At 37.5% G+C, this 16,047-nt stretch overlaps 1 protein-coding gene across 1 annotated transcript; it reads left to right on the top strand.

Moving 5' to 3' along the window:
* The first annotated feature begins 1,306 nt into the window (after window positions 1-1,306).
* LOC587327 lies at window positions 1,307-15,710 on the top strand. The gene is made up of 7 exons (XM_795354.5): window positions 1,307-1,625; window positions 9,450-9,839; window positions 10,804-10,875; window positions 11,412-11,674; window positions 12,053-12,143; window positions 13,123-13,228; window positions 14,052-15,710. Exons 1-7 carry the CDS (start codon window positions 1,526-1,528, stop codon window positions 14,827-14,829), a joined length of 1,800 nt encoding a protein of 599 aa, XP_800447.4. The 5' UTR covers window positions 1,307-1,525; the 3' UTR covers window positions 14,830-15,710.
* Window positions 15,711-16,047: the final 337 nt, after the last annotated feature.

Genomic DNA, 16,047 nt, shown 5'->3' with positions numbered 1-16,047 from the left:
TTATATAAGATATTGTGATCATCTTGTTATTAAAATCATTTAAACGTGTTATGGATTCTCAAGATTACCACAATCAAGTTCAGTAATTGTCCCACAAACTATTGGGCAGTTAATTATGTACATGATATATAATCTTGCTTAATTCGAAGAAAAATATTATCCTGATTGGGCAAAATATTACGCAAGTTTGGCAATATGAAGAAAAAAAGTTCGCCCCCATCGTTCTCACCTGTATGCACATGTGTTTTGAAAATTAATCGCCCGGAACAAACTGGGGTCCCGAGTAAACTGGGGCTTGTAGAGAATCACTCAACACTTTTACCATGGCAACAGAAATTAGGTTAACATTGGCGGTATGTGTACTCCTTATGCCAAATATGTAGCAGGTGAATTATATTTGGTTCACATCCAAAGTAGAGTCTAGATTGGGTATAAAGCATTCGCGAGATCCATGCCCCTCTCTGCGGGTTTTTCCTGTGCTTTATAAGTACGGGTGCCTATAACTTATATTTAGAAGTTGTCTTTTGATTGACCCGCTGCTTGCACACACGAGAAATTACCAGTGGCGTACGTCAAATGCACGTGTCCCCAAAAGGGGAACGACACAAAATGACAACCATAGAAAAGGGAGAAATGGACGAGATCATTCCCATTTTATTCAGCGAATAAGGCCGATGCGCACCCACCCACCCCCCCCCCCCCCCCCCCCTCCCTCACCCGATTACGAATGACCAATAATGACTGAATACATGCTACGCCGCTGGCAATGACGACACTAGGCTTTACGATGATGATTCGGAGAGCGAGGATATTTGTAATAGTGGCAGAGTTGATTCATCTATTATTTTTTTAGTAGATACATGAAAAACTGTTTATTTGAAAACTTTCCAAACTTGTATTCATGGAGAAAAAATAACACGACAACATTGACCAAAAAAAAAAGTTTTACAAACAAGTATGCGTGAATCCTAGCATTGTTCTCAAACTGCTTTGCAGAATGCAGTAATGTATTGAGCCCTTTGAAGATCCCGTTTAAATAGTAAAGAGAATGATTGGCAAACTGACACGTAAATAATCCATTAATCTTAGATAGAAATAACTTTAATTCGTTACAGACTCGCCACGTTTATGCGATCCAAATAACTTCGAAAGTGTTGGCTCTCGAAACGCATTCTTCCTCCTCTTAATTCAACTTTGTATGCCCTGCATGCCAGGTCATGTACACTCGAACGCTTCCTATACAGATAACGACAAATAAATGATCTGCCCAGGAAGATGTAAATTATCCAAAACTTGATGGCAAAGAAAAGGGGGTTTGGCTTCGGAACGATTTAAACGGGGAGAGTAAAACAACGTTCGTTTCCGAGTTGTATCTACCGAGCGCGGAGTTTACGAAGGGGGGAGGCGCGGGGTGTTCGTTTACGCGTAGGAACCTTCTTCGGTTGAGTGCGAAGAAAGCGTTCGGACGATCATAAAGTGTGATGTCATGGGATATGCGTGTTTCTTGTGAGAGTCATTTTCCGTCATGGCTTTTGTTCGAAATATACGGAGATCTCTGGAATTCATCCTACAAATTGTGATTATTGTCTCGGTGTTTGAAGCAGTTTGGGGCCAGGTTACATGCGGTAGGTGTCAGATTAAATCTGTGTTGTATTTTGTTTTCGAATTAACTTTTTTATATTATGTTTCAAGGATACTTATTGACTTTTTGTTTTGGTATCTCAATGAGTTACCTGTTAAAGATCTGTTCGATAATAGTAATCATCAAATAGCATTTATAACGCAGCAATGGGTTTTTGCATCACAACTTTTAGTACTACTATAGGCCTACCCGTTTGCTAGTAATACTGTAAAGCGCTTAGAAAGATCGTAGAACTATTAATAGGTGCTATAGAAATTATGATAATTAGTTTTGTCAGTACCTCTCATAGATACGCCTGGTGCTATTACTTTTACAGTTACTTGATTGCCGAGTTATTTGGCAAAAGAATTGATCAAGCGTCTTCTTTTTCCTTCACTTAAAAGTTTGCTTTGCCCACTCATGTCGAAAAGAGATCTAAATTAAGATCTTCATAATAGTTTGGAAATATCTAAATAAGTCATTAGAAATGCGATGTTTCGGAGTAATGAAGGGAACTTAGGGTACATTCCCCAGTAAAAAATCAAGTCAGTCTTGTTTTCCGCCCTGAAAGCATGCAGCTATATTATGAACTGTGATTACATTTAGTTAGGAGCTGCTTTTGTAAAAAATTAAGTGTAATCTACTGCATTTAAAGAGAAGGTTGAGTACAAACAACGATTTGTGCGCTTTTCATTCTATTAATATTTAATTTAGTGAAGGGTATGATAGCCATAAAAGAGGTCCACTGAAAAGAACGTATCATCAAATACCTCATATTCGGAACATGACGAGAAATAGCTAAAGGTTGTGAACCACACAGTCCCGTCACTAATACTCGTGTTGTCCCATATTTATATATACGGTGCAGGTTACTTTAAGCAAGGCCGGGCAAACTTATTACCGTCTTGATGATTCAAACACCTAACAGTACACCAATACGTACATGTATGTGCTACAGGATGAAGCACAGGTGTCCTAATATATCTTTTATTTTTTTTGTTTGTTTTAATAATTCCGGTGCAAAGACTCATTATAACCAACAATTACAATTATACATATGCATACTTGTAACACTTCACAAGGATACTCGGTTCAATGTCATGACTAATTTCCTAGCTATATACTCAAGATAGTAAATTACTATACTAGGGCGTTATTTTGGGGTCACATAAACAGCTGTTTGAAGAGAGAGGTTAGGATTAAAAAGCTGGCATTAGATTGCATGACTGGACATTGATTAGCATTTTGCACACAATAGTCATTATCATTCAATAAGATTATGTGGATTTTTAAACATAATTTATCGATTGTTTCCACATAATTGTTTAAGATCTTTACGTTTTTGTGTGACGGCCTCCTTCGGAGGTATTCTACAAATACATATATGCGCCTTATTTTCAAAAGTTTTATTATTAGTTTCTTTATCTTGTAAACTCAATGCACGACTACGTTGCTTCGTAAGTTTTTATTTGATACATTTCTCTTCAAACGCATTAACTTATTCATTTTACTAAGTATTTATTCATGTATTTATCTATTAATGTATCTATTTACTTATCCATGCATTTATTTATCTATCTATAAATGTATCTTTTTATATTTTTCTTTATTCATTCATTCATTTTATAGTCATCTAGCAAATTGCATTGCATTCATAATCTATTTTAGTGTTTCTGTTATGTCGATTCCCTCCTTCGAAAAATACTTTTTCTGTAAAGACTCTACCTTTACAATTATCCTCCCTTTCCAAGTTAACTCAAACATTGTCGCGTTTCATTAACATTTAGTGCGCTAGACTCATCACCACCTCTCTTATGATACTCGAAAGGGGAGGGGAAATAAATGAAATTAGTGGGGGTAATCTAATAATGGCGCAGACAGGATACTATTATGTAACTCAAAACCTTGTTTAGATATTTAAAATCATAATTACCCACTGCCTGCCACGCGGGAGCTATATCCGGGAATGCCCAATTTAACGATTAGCGAGCCGTCTGTCGGGATTTTCCCACTTTTTGTTTTGTCTTCTTGTCGTGTTTGGTTCTTTAGCTGTTTTTACTTATGATTCGATATTCGAGTGATATCAGTATTAAGAGAAGGGTTAATATTCATTTAGACTGCGATAAACAACAACATTAGCAACAACAATAATACGAAGTTTATTATTCAGTACATTATGCGATTCAGACTTGGACAATATTATTGAAGAACAAAAAAAAATAATATGATATAGTTTGTACACTTCTGCTAGGGTTAATAAATACGTTATCAGCTCATAGATCGCAATATTATCTAATAAGCTCTATTTATATCGTTTCCGGCAAACCATATTCATGTTTATTGCAGTTCGTCCCTGGTGAGGCGGAGGGGAGAGGGAGGAAGCCTGCATGAGCTGGCTGCAACAATAGCTCTCGCTCCGCGCCGCAGATGTCCGTCCGGCGGCGCGCCGCCGGACGGACATCTTGAAATTACAAATTATTACAAATATTCGAGCAATAGTATTGTCTTCTTATAATAGTTGTATTTCATCGAGTGTTAATTTTGATGCCGAACTTACATCTTCACTATAATAAGATGTCTAGTGTTGCTCCCTCACACCATTCATGTACTGGAAAGTTGATATTCATGGCATTGTGGTCCTCTTTAGCTATAATGTCGTTGTTATTGCTGCTGTTGCATTTTTTAATCTTTTTTTTTTTGTCTGTTTGTTTTTTGTTTTTGTTTTATTAGTATCCCCTAGTATTCATGTTCTTATATATGGCCCTATGCATATATGAACATACTGTGCGTCAAGTTGTCTTTCAAATGCAGTTATTCTGCTCAAATATTGAGACGAAATGAACAGTGCTTGATAGAATTTCCGGCCTTTGTTCAACAAACCATTCTATTAATTTTAGAAAGGGGAAAATTGCACAGAGATTCTCGCTTCCCTTTCCGCTTTCGTGGATTATGACCGGATTAAGGCATCGCATTTTACCCCATGCATTTGTGCACTCTAATTCTTGCATTGAAGATGGAAATCGCTATCACGATTAGCCGAATTAGGGGCGGATCATTATCATTTTTTCCTTAATTCTGAAATGAATGTGCCGGATAAGCAGATAAGCTACATTCTAGGTGCGGGATTAAATATCTCCTTCAACAATTTGCACCATTGTCATGATTGTTGCCTCATGGGGAGTTGTCCCCTGCTTGTGCTTGTGATGAGAGTAGGAGAAAAAATTCCGTTGCAAAATTAAAACTTAGTTGATCTGTTGGATAATTTTAACAATTAAGCGTTTAAATAAAAACCCATTATATGTGGCCGTCACTGTTAGCTCGTACTTTTAGACAATGCCATTGTTTATAACATCAATTATATCACGTGTGTCTCATTACATCTATGATGAAGTAGATATAGTTCAACTTGCATGTTATTAGCAGTGTCACTTGTATCGGCGCAGGCGCATTTAGTGTTCTCTTGGGGTTTTTCGGGTTTTCCCCTTTTAAGTACATTTCCCTCTGGTAACAAAGCGCTTTCTTCCTTGTCAATTATACAAGTAAATACCCCCCCCCCCCCATCTCTCTCTCTCTCTCTCTCTATCCCTCTAATCCTCCTCTTATTCCTTCTAACTGCACCCCTTTTGTTTTTTTCCTTGCTATTTTCCCTTGCTCCCATTTTCAATAAATCTTGACCTCTATCCCTCCGGCTCCTTTCCTGTACACTTTTATCTTCATCGAGATCATATTGTATTTCTATATAAGATAATGTGTAGTTGTACCCACCCCGGGTACCCATATTTCTGATTTGTAAACTAATATCCACTCAGTCCTTCTATCTTTCTCTTGTTCACTTGAGTCTCTCTTCTCTCTCTCTCTCTCTCCCCCCCCTCCCCCCCCCCCCAAAAAAAAAAATCTCTTTTTTGTTCTCTCTCTCTCTCTCTCTCTGCATGCGTTCCACTTTGATTTGATTGATTGGTTGACAGATTGCATCGCGTTTCACAGTCGTAAGAATACATAATCGACCGAAATCTCATTTAAAGTTACTATGTCCCTTTTGCAGCCAACCTTAAATGCTGTAGAACTTTGCAGGAATTATGAATAGGTCTAGATCTATGTCATGTATGTTCTATCTGTGAAATTTAAACGTTAGCAGTGTCCTCATATTCAAATTATGCAAGGAAACCCGTTTACTTGCTAGACTTCACTGTCAGACACTATTGAGTGACTTAGTGGCTTTTTTCTTCTTTGGTAATAACATACATGAAAAGAGGTGTAAAGGGTACATGAGCATTTTTCTACATCAATAACCTACTTCTTGTGATGGCCAAGATTAAACTGATTGAATATTTGCGCAGCATAAAACGTATGACCATTCGGTACAATTGTCTGAAAATCAAGACTATTACTTTTGGGCTCTATAGCCCTAAAGTCGATTTGACAACTAATAGTCGTTATTTTCCCACTTGAAGACATTTTCAAGCCCCACCTTTTTTAGGGAAGTTCTAAATTAGTATTATCTTTCAAATGCAGTTGGAATTTAACTTTTTTATTTTTTGGGCCTGCAAATGGGACATAGTACCTTTAAAGAGAACGTCACTTTTTAGTAAAGGCGATAAATTACATACTCTGTGATATGAGTTTTTTCTTCAAACATATGGATGAATATCTTTGTAGTAATGTTACATGTATGGGATTAATCAGGAATTCACTCGTATTCAAAATATAACTGATATCATTCTAATTTTTATGTCACATGTTTGTGGATGACGTCTACTATTTTTTACTGGGCTTTTCACTCGAAATGATGTTAACAGATTATATGCTCCCCCATACCCCCCCCCCCCCCCCCACTCATAAAAAGACCAATGATTAGGAATGCTATGCAATGTTTCACTTTATCGCAGTGACATGCATAGATGTAATGGTCAGATGCAGTCAAAGAAGCTGTCTTCCCCTATATCAATTCACTTTTTATATTTTAAGCACGAGCGAAATGCGAGAGTAATTTCTTTTATGTTTGTTCTTATTAATTTCTATAAATTTAGTGTATGTAATTGCTTTTTTAATCTCTCCAACATATTCTTATTAATTTCTATAAATTTAGTGTACGTACTTGCTTTTTTCTAATCTCTCCAACATAAGATGACCGAGTATAATCAGTTTATCGGAATATTTGATACTGTATTTCCAAAAGGACGCTAGCCACTCATACTGATTGGCTGGGATTCGAACCCTTATCCCTGGAGAGTCAAGTGAATGAACCACTGTACCACGATCCCTCGTTATCTTATTTCAAATCTGACCAGCTCCTAAACAATAATAGGCCATTATGATGATGATGTTATATTAATTGAATATCAATGGTTCATGCATTACAAATCTGTGGTATCATCGAATATGTGTTGAAAGCATTCAAATGAATTGTACAATTATTTTGTATGTGTGTGGGGGGAAGGAGGGGGGAAGATCAAAACACATAAGAAATATATAACAGCATCACTTAATTGTACAATGTGGTATAGTAAAGGTATTTAGTATTTATAATACGTATTAAATTATATGTCATAATAAAACATTTCTCCTTCTGTCTCCAGTTTCTGTCTAAAGATTTTAAGTAAGGAAAGCAAAGCAATATGTCATTTAGAAAAGGAGCATGTTAAACAGATATTGATGAGTGAATGATATTAAGAAGAATTCTTTTATTATCTTTATGATACGAAACACCATGTAACATAATATGAGAAACGTTGTTTCTTTGATATTACAATATTTCAACACTTTGCATTGTTCTCTTAAATACACCCAATCGTGCGTGCATAAGCGCCGTCGATGAGATCATTCGAAGATCAAGTGTGATTTATAAACGAACTCATCCCCACCCCCCTGCTCTTACCCCCCGCCAGGAAACGTTTAATGTATGATGAATGTAGTGGTGATATCGATGGCTGTGTTCTAACGTCGGGAATCTTCTGTGATTACGGCTCCATCGACAATTGCAAAAATAGAAATTGATAAAGAAAGAAAATAGAGAAAAGAATAACAAATGACAAAATAATGATTTAATCAATTAATCAATAAAAAAGGAATGCATGGGAATAAATGAATGTGTAAATAAGTAAATATTAAATAAATAAATAAATTAATAAATAAATAAATAAATAAATAAATAAATAAATAAATAAATAAATAAAAAATAAATAACAATTGTCATCTTTAAATCTGCATCGGGTCTTTAAGTTAAAGCATCAAGTTTTAATATTTGAGAATGCAATATTTGATTTAGCTATTTTACTACGCTGATCAATTGTTCAGCCTTATTTTAGGTTAGTGTCAAGCAAAATCGAAAGTCTTGAAACCTATTTCAGTGAGTGAATCAGACACATCTGACTCTCAGAGATATACATCTCAAATTTTACAGCATTTCACTTCATTGTTAAATGGAAAATGAACTTTCTTTGACCTTATCGGACATGACACCAAATTGACAAACATTGTGTGTTACTCCTCCGAACAGCTTGATAGATGAATTTCGTGATTCAATGAATTACGTTCACGGCAGATTAATAGACTCGTGAAGTAATGTCAACGTGAGAACACGGCCCCAGACAACCCTTGTATTAAATTAGTCATCGTCTATAATGGATCAAAGCCTCAAGTTTGACTGCAGCACAAAGGGGCATAGGGTGAAGACAGGGAGGCATAAGGGGACCATCCCTATTTTCCTTTTCATCTGCTTTAACAAAAAATATTAACAAAACAAGAGCAGCAAGCAAACTCAGGGGTCATATCCTTAACCCTAGACCTAGTATATGTACACCCGTACCTATCTAGAAGACTCCACGGTTTTGTGTTCCCTCGTCTGGGCTCCGAACCCCTCCCCTCCCCTCCTCCTTATTTAACACGTCTGGGTACACCAGTGCGAATGAGAAGAGAACGTATTGTCTGTAAACCTTGGCTTCTAAATAAATCCTCTTGCATTCATACAGATATACAATGCAATGAGATATACTAAATTGTATTCATTATTGACATGAATAGGTTAATATTTAAGACACTTTCAACCATGGCATTTATTCATATTATTCAATATGATTATTCTATTGTTTGAATAGTTTTGATTTATCTATTTATGTTGTTTGTCTGTGTAAACTGCCTTTTGAATTATTGCCCTACATATACATCTATTGAATTCATTCAACTCATTATTAATTGTTTAACAGTTCTATCCGAAGCGAAAGCCTAGTTAAAAGCCAGAGAGAGAGGGGGAGAGAGAGAGAGAGAGAGAGAGAGAGAGAAAGAGAGAGAGAGGGGAGAGAGAGAGAGAAAGAGGAAAGAAAGAGAGAGAGAGAAAGAGAGAGAGAGAGAGAGAGAGAGGTGGAGAAAGAAGGGAAGAGAAGAAAAGGTGGAGAGGGGGCGCTGGAAGAAAGGGCAATGAATAGATACACCAACATAATGTAGGGGGAGAAAAATACGAGTTTGTTTTTTTAAATCAATTGCCTTTTATCATGTATATAAATTAAGTACAAATCATGGAATATGATAAAATGTGATACAACTTTTAAATGTTTAGATTTCTCAATTTTCACTGGGAAGGTGCTATATAAAAGGCAAATGATGTTCATAATATTTTTGCCCTTAGATATCATCATTATCATTATTATTAGAATTATCGTTATCATTATGATCATTATTATCTTTATCATTATTGCTATCATAATTTTTAATAAATCAATCATGATCGTTATTATCGTGATTTGCATTAAGATAATTATTATTACTTTTGATGTTGCATTACCGCATCACATTTAAATTTCTCTCCGCCCCCCCCCCCCCCCCCACCTTATAGCTAGTCGTCGATGTAGAATACAGCTCAAAGAGGGCGAGGCACAGGATGTCACTTTTCCAGGCAGTGTTGACACTGTAATCGACTCCCTCGACGAGGTACGATGGACGATCACGGCAAGTAACAGGCGCAACCGAATCATCTTCGTCATCGAAGACATCAACTGGCCGAAGACCGACATCAAATTCGAGGATCAGAACCCGAACCAGATTCCGATACGGCACGAAGACAAAGTCTTTCCGATCTTTCCCGAGTACAGCACGAAGGTGATCAAATCGGGAATCTTTCTGTCCGGAACCCACTCGATGCAGATGGAAATGGATATTCCGATCATTGCCGAACTCCAGAGTATACCCTCTTTTAGGATGCATTTTACAGCATACACTGTGAAAGGTAAACAATTCTTAAAGACCTGAAAATTAAATGGATGAATTATAAATCAACGGAAAGCTTATTAGCCATAGCTTACAATAATATCAATTATATGCCATGTTAGTGTCTGTCAGAGAAGTATCAGCTCTCTGGAAACTCAAAATCTAAAGCTTTGAAAGTCGGAAATTGTCGACCTAAAAACATGGTATCGACTTGATGACATCATCGTATGTGGAGTACGCATATTCACAATGACTTTGCATTAATTAAGCATGGCTCATAGCCTCAGCTTTGTAGGTGAACTGGTCCGGTCCACTTAATTATGTCGTCACTATAACTTTGGCAAATTTGACCCCTGTTGACCCACAATTTGGAGGGATGCGGAAAATGGGGGTTTTAATTTGTTTTTGTGCAATAATGAAAGGGTAAATACTTGTTATTCCTTTATATTTGTTTTCTACATTCATTCAGTTTTCCATTTGTATCAAGTTGTATTTTCTTCGGATAAGGTATTTAAGTTTCAGTAAAAAGAGAACAAGTTAATACCCAACTGAATTTTGATGACACCTTTGACTTTAAACTTGAGGATGGGCTTGGCTATTGCAAACGGATTGCTTCGTTTAGAGCTCTTTCGTTATGGCCTCAATGAGTCATCTTTCCAAAAATGTATTTTGTTTTTAAATGGTCAAGCCAAAGCGTTGAAAAGAGGTCAATACCTTTGTGTTGTTAAAAATATATTCTCTAACTCTAAACATAGACATGCAGCCCAAGTCCCAGTACCCCCCCCCCCCCCTCCCCCTCTTCCATTATATTGTTTCTATGTCTCCTCTGTCTTACTCACCCATTCTCTATCTATATATTTATTTCTCCCCCCCCCTCTCTCTCTCTCTCTCTCTCTCTCTCTCTCTCTCTCTCTCTCTCTCTCTCTCTCTCTCCATCTCTCTCTCACACACCTTTACTCTTCCTCTTGTTTTTGTATATCCAGAGGTGTTTCGTTGTAAGCTGAGTACCGTCTCATGTGAGACAGAATCCACGTTACTCTGGAAACAGAATTCAGGTAAACTAAAGTTTTGTTATTATTACCATATGCAGAAGCAGTACTAAGGAGTAGTAGCACCATCAACATACGTAGAAGTAGAAGTAGTAGTAGTACTAGTAGTTAATTGTTGTTGTTGGTGTAGTATTAGCTCCCTGACTGTATTGTTGTGGATATTATTATTGTTATTATGGTAGAAGTAGTAGTAGTAGTTGTAGAAGTAGTAGTAGTAGAAGTAGTAGTAGTAGTAGTAGTAGTAGTAGTAGTAGTAGTAGTAGTAGTTGTAGTATCATTATTATTTGAGTATATTATTATTACTAATATTTTGTTATAATTATAGTTGTTGTTACCAGTTTTATCATTTTTATATATACATTTTTAATATCACTATTATTAAAAACATAATTATCGATGAAGATGACGATTGCAATAATATCCAAATACATGTGGTGTAATGATGACAAAGATAATAAAATTAATAACAACAATATCTCTTTGTCCCCCATTCTTTGCCTCCCCCCCCCCCCCCCTCTCTCTCTCTCTCTCTCTCTCTCCAGACGGTTTTGTTTTCACCGGTAGAAGCCACGCCGACGAGGGCGCTCTGACAGTTCGCTTTCCCCAAGGAACCCGGCTCAACGGGAAAGGTTACGTCTCTTTCGGCTACAAATTCGACTATCAGGACAGCAGGGGGATGAGTGGCGGCCAGTCACGAGACGAGAAGGGTAGGGTCACGGTCGCGTGTCCCGGGAGACGGAATTTCGAAATTTCTTCCGATGGAGCGACCCAGCTTGTCGTTAATTGCGATGTTGACGACGCGTCGGTATGTTTCTTTCCTTATCAATGACCTCATGACACACCTCCATATTCCGTCACCTTTCTCTCTCGCTCTCTCTCTCTCTTTCAACCTTACACCGTGCATTTATCTTCTTTTCCCCTTCCATTTTTTTTACATCCTTGTATTCCTTTCACCATAATTGTCTTTCTTTCTCTCTCTCTCTCTCTCTCTCTTCAGCTTCTTGTCTTAATTTCAATTTCTTCGTTTTCATTGTTTCCTTGTTTACTTTTTTTCGAAGAGCATTCTTGTATCATACACGGCTTTAATATATATATTTCCTATTTAACATTGCCTCCATTCCTCGAATTCAGTTATAACTAAAGGACGAAAATATTTTTTTTTAAATTTCCCGTTATTTACTAGATAACATTCACAGCGCATGGAAGTTTAAAGCTCGTCATCGTCGATGTCGATTTAAACGATGCCAGTGTCTCCGCGACCTCCGTCGATCCAGGTAAGACCTTACACTAGCTGTAAAGTTTGCAAAGGCTTATTTCGTTCCTTCGGTCTTCGTGTCGGGTAGGGTTGTCGTGCTACACGAAGTTTCGTCACAACATAACCAGATATTTATTAACGGTCGGATACATTACGTTGTCGGGTTACTCGAAGTTTTGTGGAAACATATCCCCTTATTCCTGAAAGGTCGGGTGATGTGACTGCAAAAGAAAATCGCATTTGTTTCGAATATAGTCCTTGAGGAAAGGGTGATCATTTTACATGTACAGTTGTCAAAACAAGTCAATGCAATGACAAATTGTGTATTGCTAGCTTTTTTTTAACTATCGAGATTATCTTGATTATTCGTCGGGACGCGATTTTTCGTAAATTTGCAGTAATTTGTCCAGATTGTGCCGGTTAAACTGGAATGCAGGAAAGCCTGAATCTGGCGATCGGGGAAATGATATGTATGTAAACCGCTTGGAAACATCTGTGACGTATTATATATAAACCCAGAATATTGTTTTTATTATTGGTATGATTATTATAATTTATTATTATCATTATTATTGTTATTATTATAATTGTCATCCAGTAACTAACACTTTTAGCATGTTAAGTAATAATATGTGCTTGTCTGATGTCAAAACAGGCGTCAACGCGTTGGTACCCTTTAAATCAAGGGCCCATATTGATGAACCGTATTGTATATACTTTCCTTTCAATACTATATATTAGCAATGATAACCGAGAAAAATCTTCTCCAAGATACTTCGAAGTACAAGTTAAAGCAGCATGCTAATCTCAGAGCATTCTTTTATGAGTAAAGCAATATCTGACATTGTTATACTATGACCAACTTTAAAACAAAATTATCAATATTTCAATCAAATAATACTGCAATTGCACGAAATATATTAATTTGCCCTATATAGGATACGCATCTTTATCAGGCACTCTTTAACGCAGAAACCTCTAAAAAATTCTTTGTTTAGAGCTATCTTCAGAGTCATCGGTCCTCCCCGTTGCCGCTGGCATCTCTGTTTTTGTTGGCTTTGTGGTGATCGCCATTTTAGGGATTTCCGTTTTCCGACGACAGAGGTAAAATAAGAAGATATTGCCACCAAAAAATACACAATCGTAAATACTGTCGAAAAATTTACTTAATGACTATTCATATAGAAAATAGACAATTTCAAGCGTACATGACTTAATGCAATGTTATATTCTTACTCGTTATTAAACATTTTAATTATATATTCGTTTCATTCCTTTGAGATGCATATGAATGAGTTATCCGATATTAAATATGGACAATTATGTAGTTTAGAACCAAAAGTAGCAATGTTAAGTTTTGTCAAAGTCATGTTACAACATTGAGGAGTATTTCTATAACACTTATATTCATTATACGCATGTTGTTGTTTATTTGGTTTTATGATCCTATCTACATTTTGAATAAAGGAACATTTAAGAACGGAAATTTCTATGAAGGTTAATCGTGCCTATACAAAATCATGTGCAGTTTACGTAATATGTCACTTTAACGTTAGAACATTTCATAAACTGACGTACAAGGCGATTTAATGCACTTTTGTTGAATTTTCGAACGTACATGTAGTTGCAACCTTGTTAGAAATAAAAGAAGAAAAGTAAATACTTAAACATGGAAAAGCAGTTCCTATCAAAATCAGAAACCCACCCAGCGAGAAAAAAAAAACTCTAACTTTTTTTGTTGCTCTATACTGGAGCAGAAAGCATTATTCAATCAATTTAGATTTTACTTTCGAAATTAATAGCGATGTCATGAATCAATTTCTGGAATAACTCACAACTTTAACACTTGGTGACGTTATATTCTAAAGCATTTAAGTAAACGTTTAATCATATTCGGTAATGGGTTTTTTAAAACTCTATCAAACAGGTCTCAGGGTACACAGGAAAGGAACCCAAAGGTAACAGTCGACAAAGGGCATGAAAATAACGGATTCCATCCCCAGAACGTCAGAACCCTCGAGGATCCGGACGAAGGAACTTACCACTACCCTAGCTTCCCTCTGAGCCCTCCCCCAAGGGACGGGGACACCATCTACCAAGAGATCGAAAAGAAAGACCCAAAGGGACCGGCAAAGATGACCAAAGACGGTGGCGACCGAGTCCCTGGAAGGAATGCGTACGACCTTTTGGAACTACCTGGAGACGGAAGCCTTGACTCCAACAAGAAGACATCGCGTTCGACGGAGAAGTTGTCGGTGCCGCAAGGCTCTCCGTTGTTGTCCCGGTGTGTGAACCGCAGCTTGGGCTATGAGACCCTTGATGGAACCACAGGGTCAACATCGTCGGGCAAGGAGAGGGCGTCCTCTTTGATAACGGCGAAGGATGCCTCTGCAAACGAGACCAAACAACCCACACCAGCTCGCGGTGAGTGCGAGTACTTGGAGATCCTGCCCTCGGACGAGCTGGAGTCTTTGAAACTGCAGGATAAGAATGACCAGCCTGTCCTTGCACACCAGAATCTCTACCAGCATCTGGAGCGTAAGGACATTTCATTCCAAACACCAACGCAGGGTCAGACGGCGGAGCAGAAGTCTTCTGTAGGTACGGATATCACCGAGGAGAACTATGGAAAACTTGATATTGCCGCTGACAGCCCACCTGGAGGACCTAGCTACTTCGTCCTCGAGGCCAATACAGATTGCTGAATACAAGTGCAATATCAAAACCCGTGAAGATATACTCTAGCCTGTTTACATTTGCCTTGGGTCAAAGTTCATACACCGGACATATTTGACTTACTAGTTCATGAATGTACAAATCTGGCACGCAGCGAAACTTGCGTTCCCCGACCGTACTTGCAGTGAGAAACTCGGAAGATCATCTGGCATTCTTCGGATGGGAAATACATGATGATGACTGTTCTTTACGTGGCGGCGATTTAAAAGTGGCTGGAGGCTGTACACGTTACCTAAGATCGTTTTGAGTGCAGTCCACTAGTAATAAATAACGTCCGTTACCTGGTAAATAGCCGAATCGTCATGTCAAACTCCCTTTGAGAATCCACATTTGCGCGTTTTTTTGAATATTCTCTAACAGTCTCCCCTGTCGCTGAAAAGCTAATGTTGAGCAAACGGGAAGTCACGGCCTTTTCCATAAAACACCTGCTTTAGGTGGAGTGTATATAAGAGATTGATAAGGTTTCCAGCCGTGGTAGTCGAAAAAAAAAAGAATAGCGACTGACTGTGATGTTATTTTGTTTAAATTGAGGAAAAGGTAAAAGGTTATGGAAGGTTTTTATGTCTACTTTGTCTTTATCATTGTTATTGGTGGTAATGGTGTTGTTGTTGTTGGTGGTGGTGGTGGTGGTGGTGATGGTGGCGTTTCTAGTGCGTAAGGTAGTCTACAATTTATCTTCATTACAAAGTGACTTCTTTAGATATTTTTTATTTGTTGATATTATATTATTGATTCGGGATGTACTGTCTCATTCGATTTCTAGCGGTATCGTTACATAAATCTGAATGATATTTTAAATGTTCTTATGTTTTAAAGTCAAACCACGAAACGGCCTAAAGCCTGCAAAATAGTTGCGAGTCTTGGTTGTTTTTGTTGTTGTTGTTGGATTTGTTGGCGCTATCCATCGATTCCGATGATTTCTGCCAGGCTTGGTGTGAGAGGACGTCTTGCTCTCTTTTCTGCAGCTCCACTTACGTTTCTGTGATTCTGATACTTGCCCGGTGTGTGAGATAAAGACTTACCTTGACCTTTGTTATTGGCGTAGTGAAAGGTTATGGAGGAATAATCTCTGTGCTCGTTATTCATTATAATTATGTTAGTTATCTAATATCTGATACCGTATCTATACAAATTGTGATACACCTAGTTGGTTACCGCAAGGCGCCACGGCAAAAGTAAATTTCCTA

This window comes from Strongylocentrotus purpuratus, unplaced genomic scaffold (assembly GCF_000002235.5).
Source record: "Strongylocentrotus purpuratus isolate Spur 01 unplaced genomic scaffold, Spur_5.0 spur5_scaffold_13, whole genome shotgun sequence".
Lineage (NCBI taxonomy): Eukaryota > Metazoa > Echinodermata > Echinoidea > Camarodonta > Strongylocentrotidae > Strongylocentrotus > Strongylocentrotus purpuratus.
The sequence above is the reverse complement of the archived record's forward strand: the minus strand, read 5'-3'. Positions and strand labels throughout refer to the sequence as shown.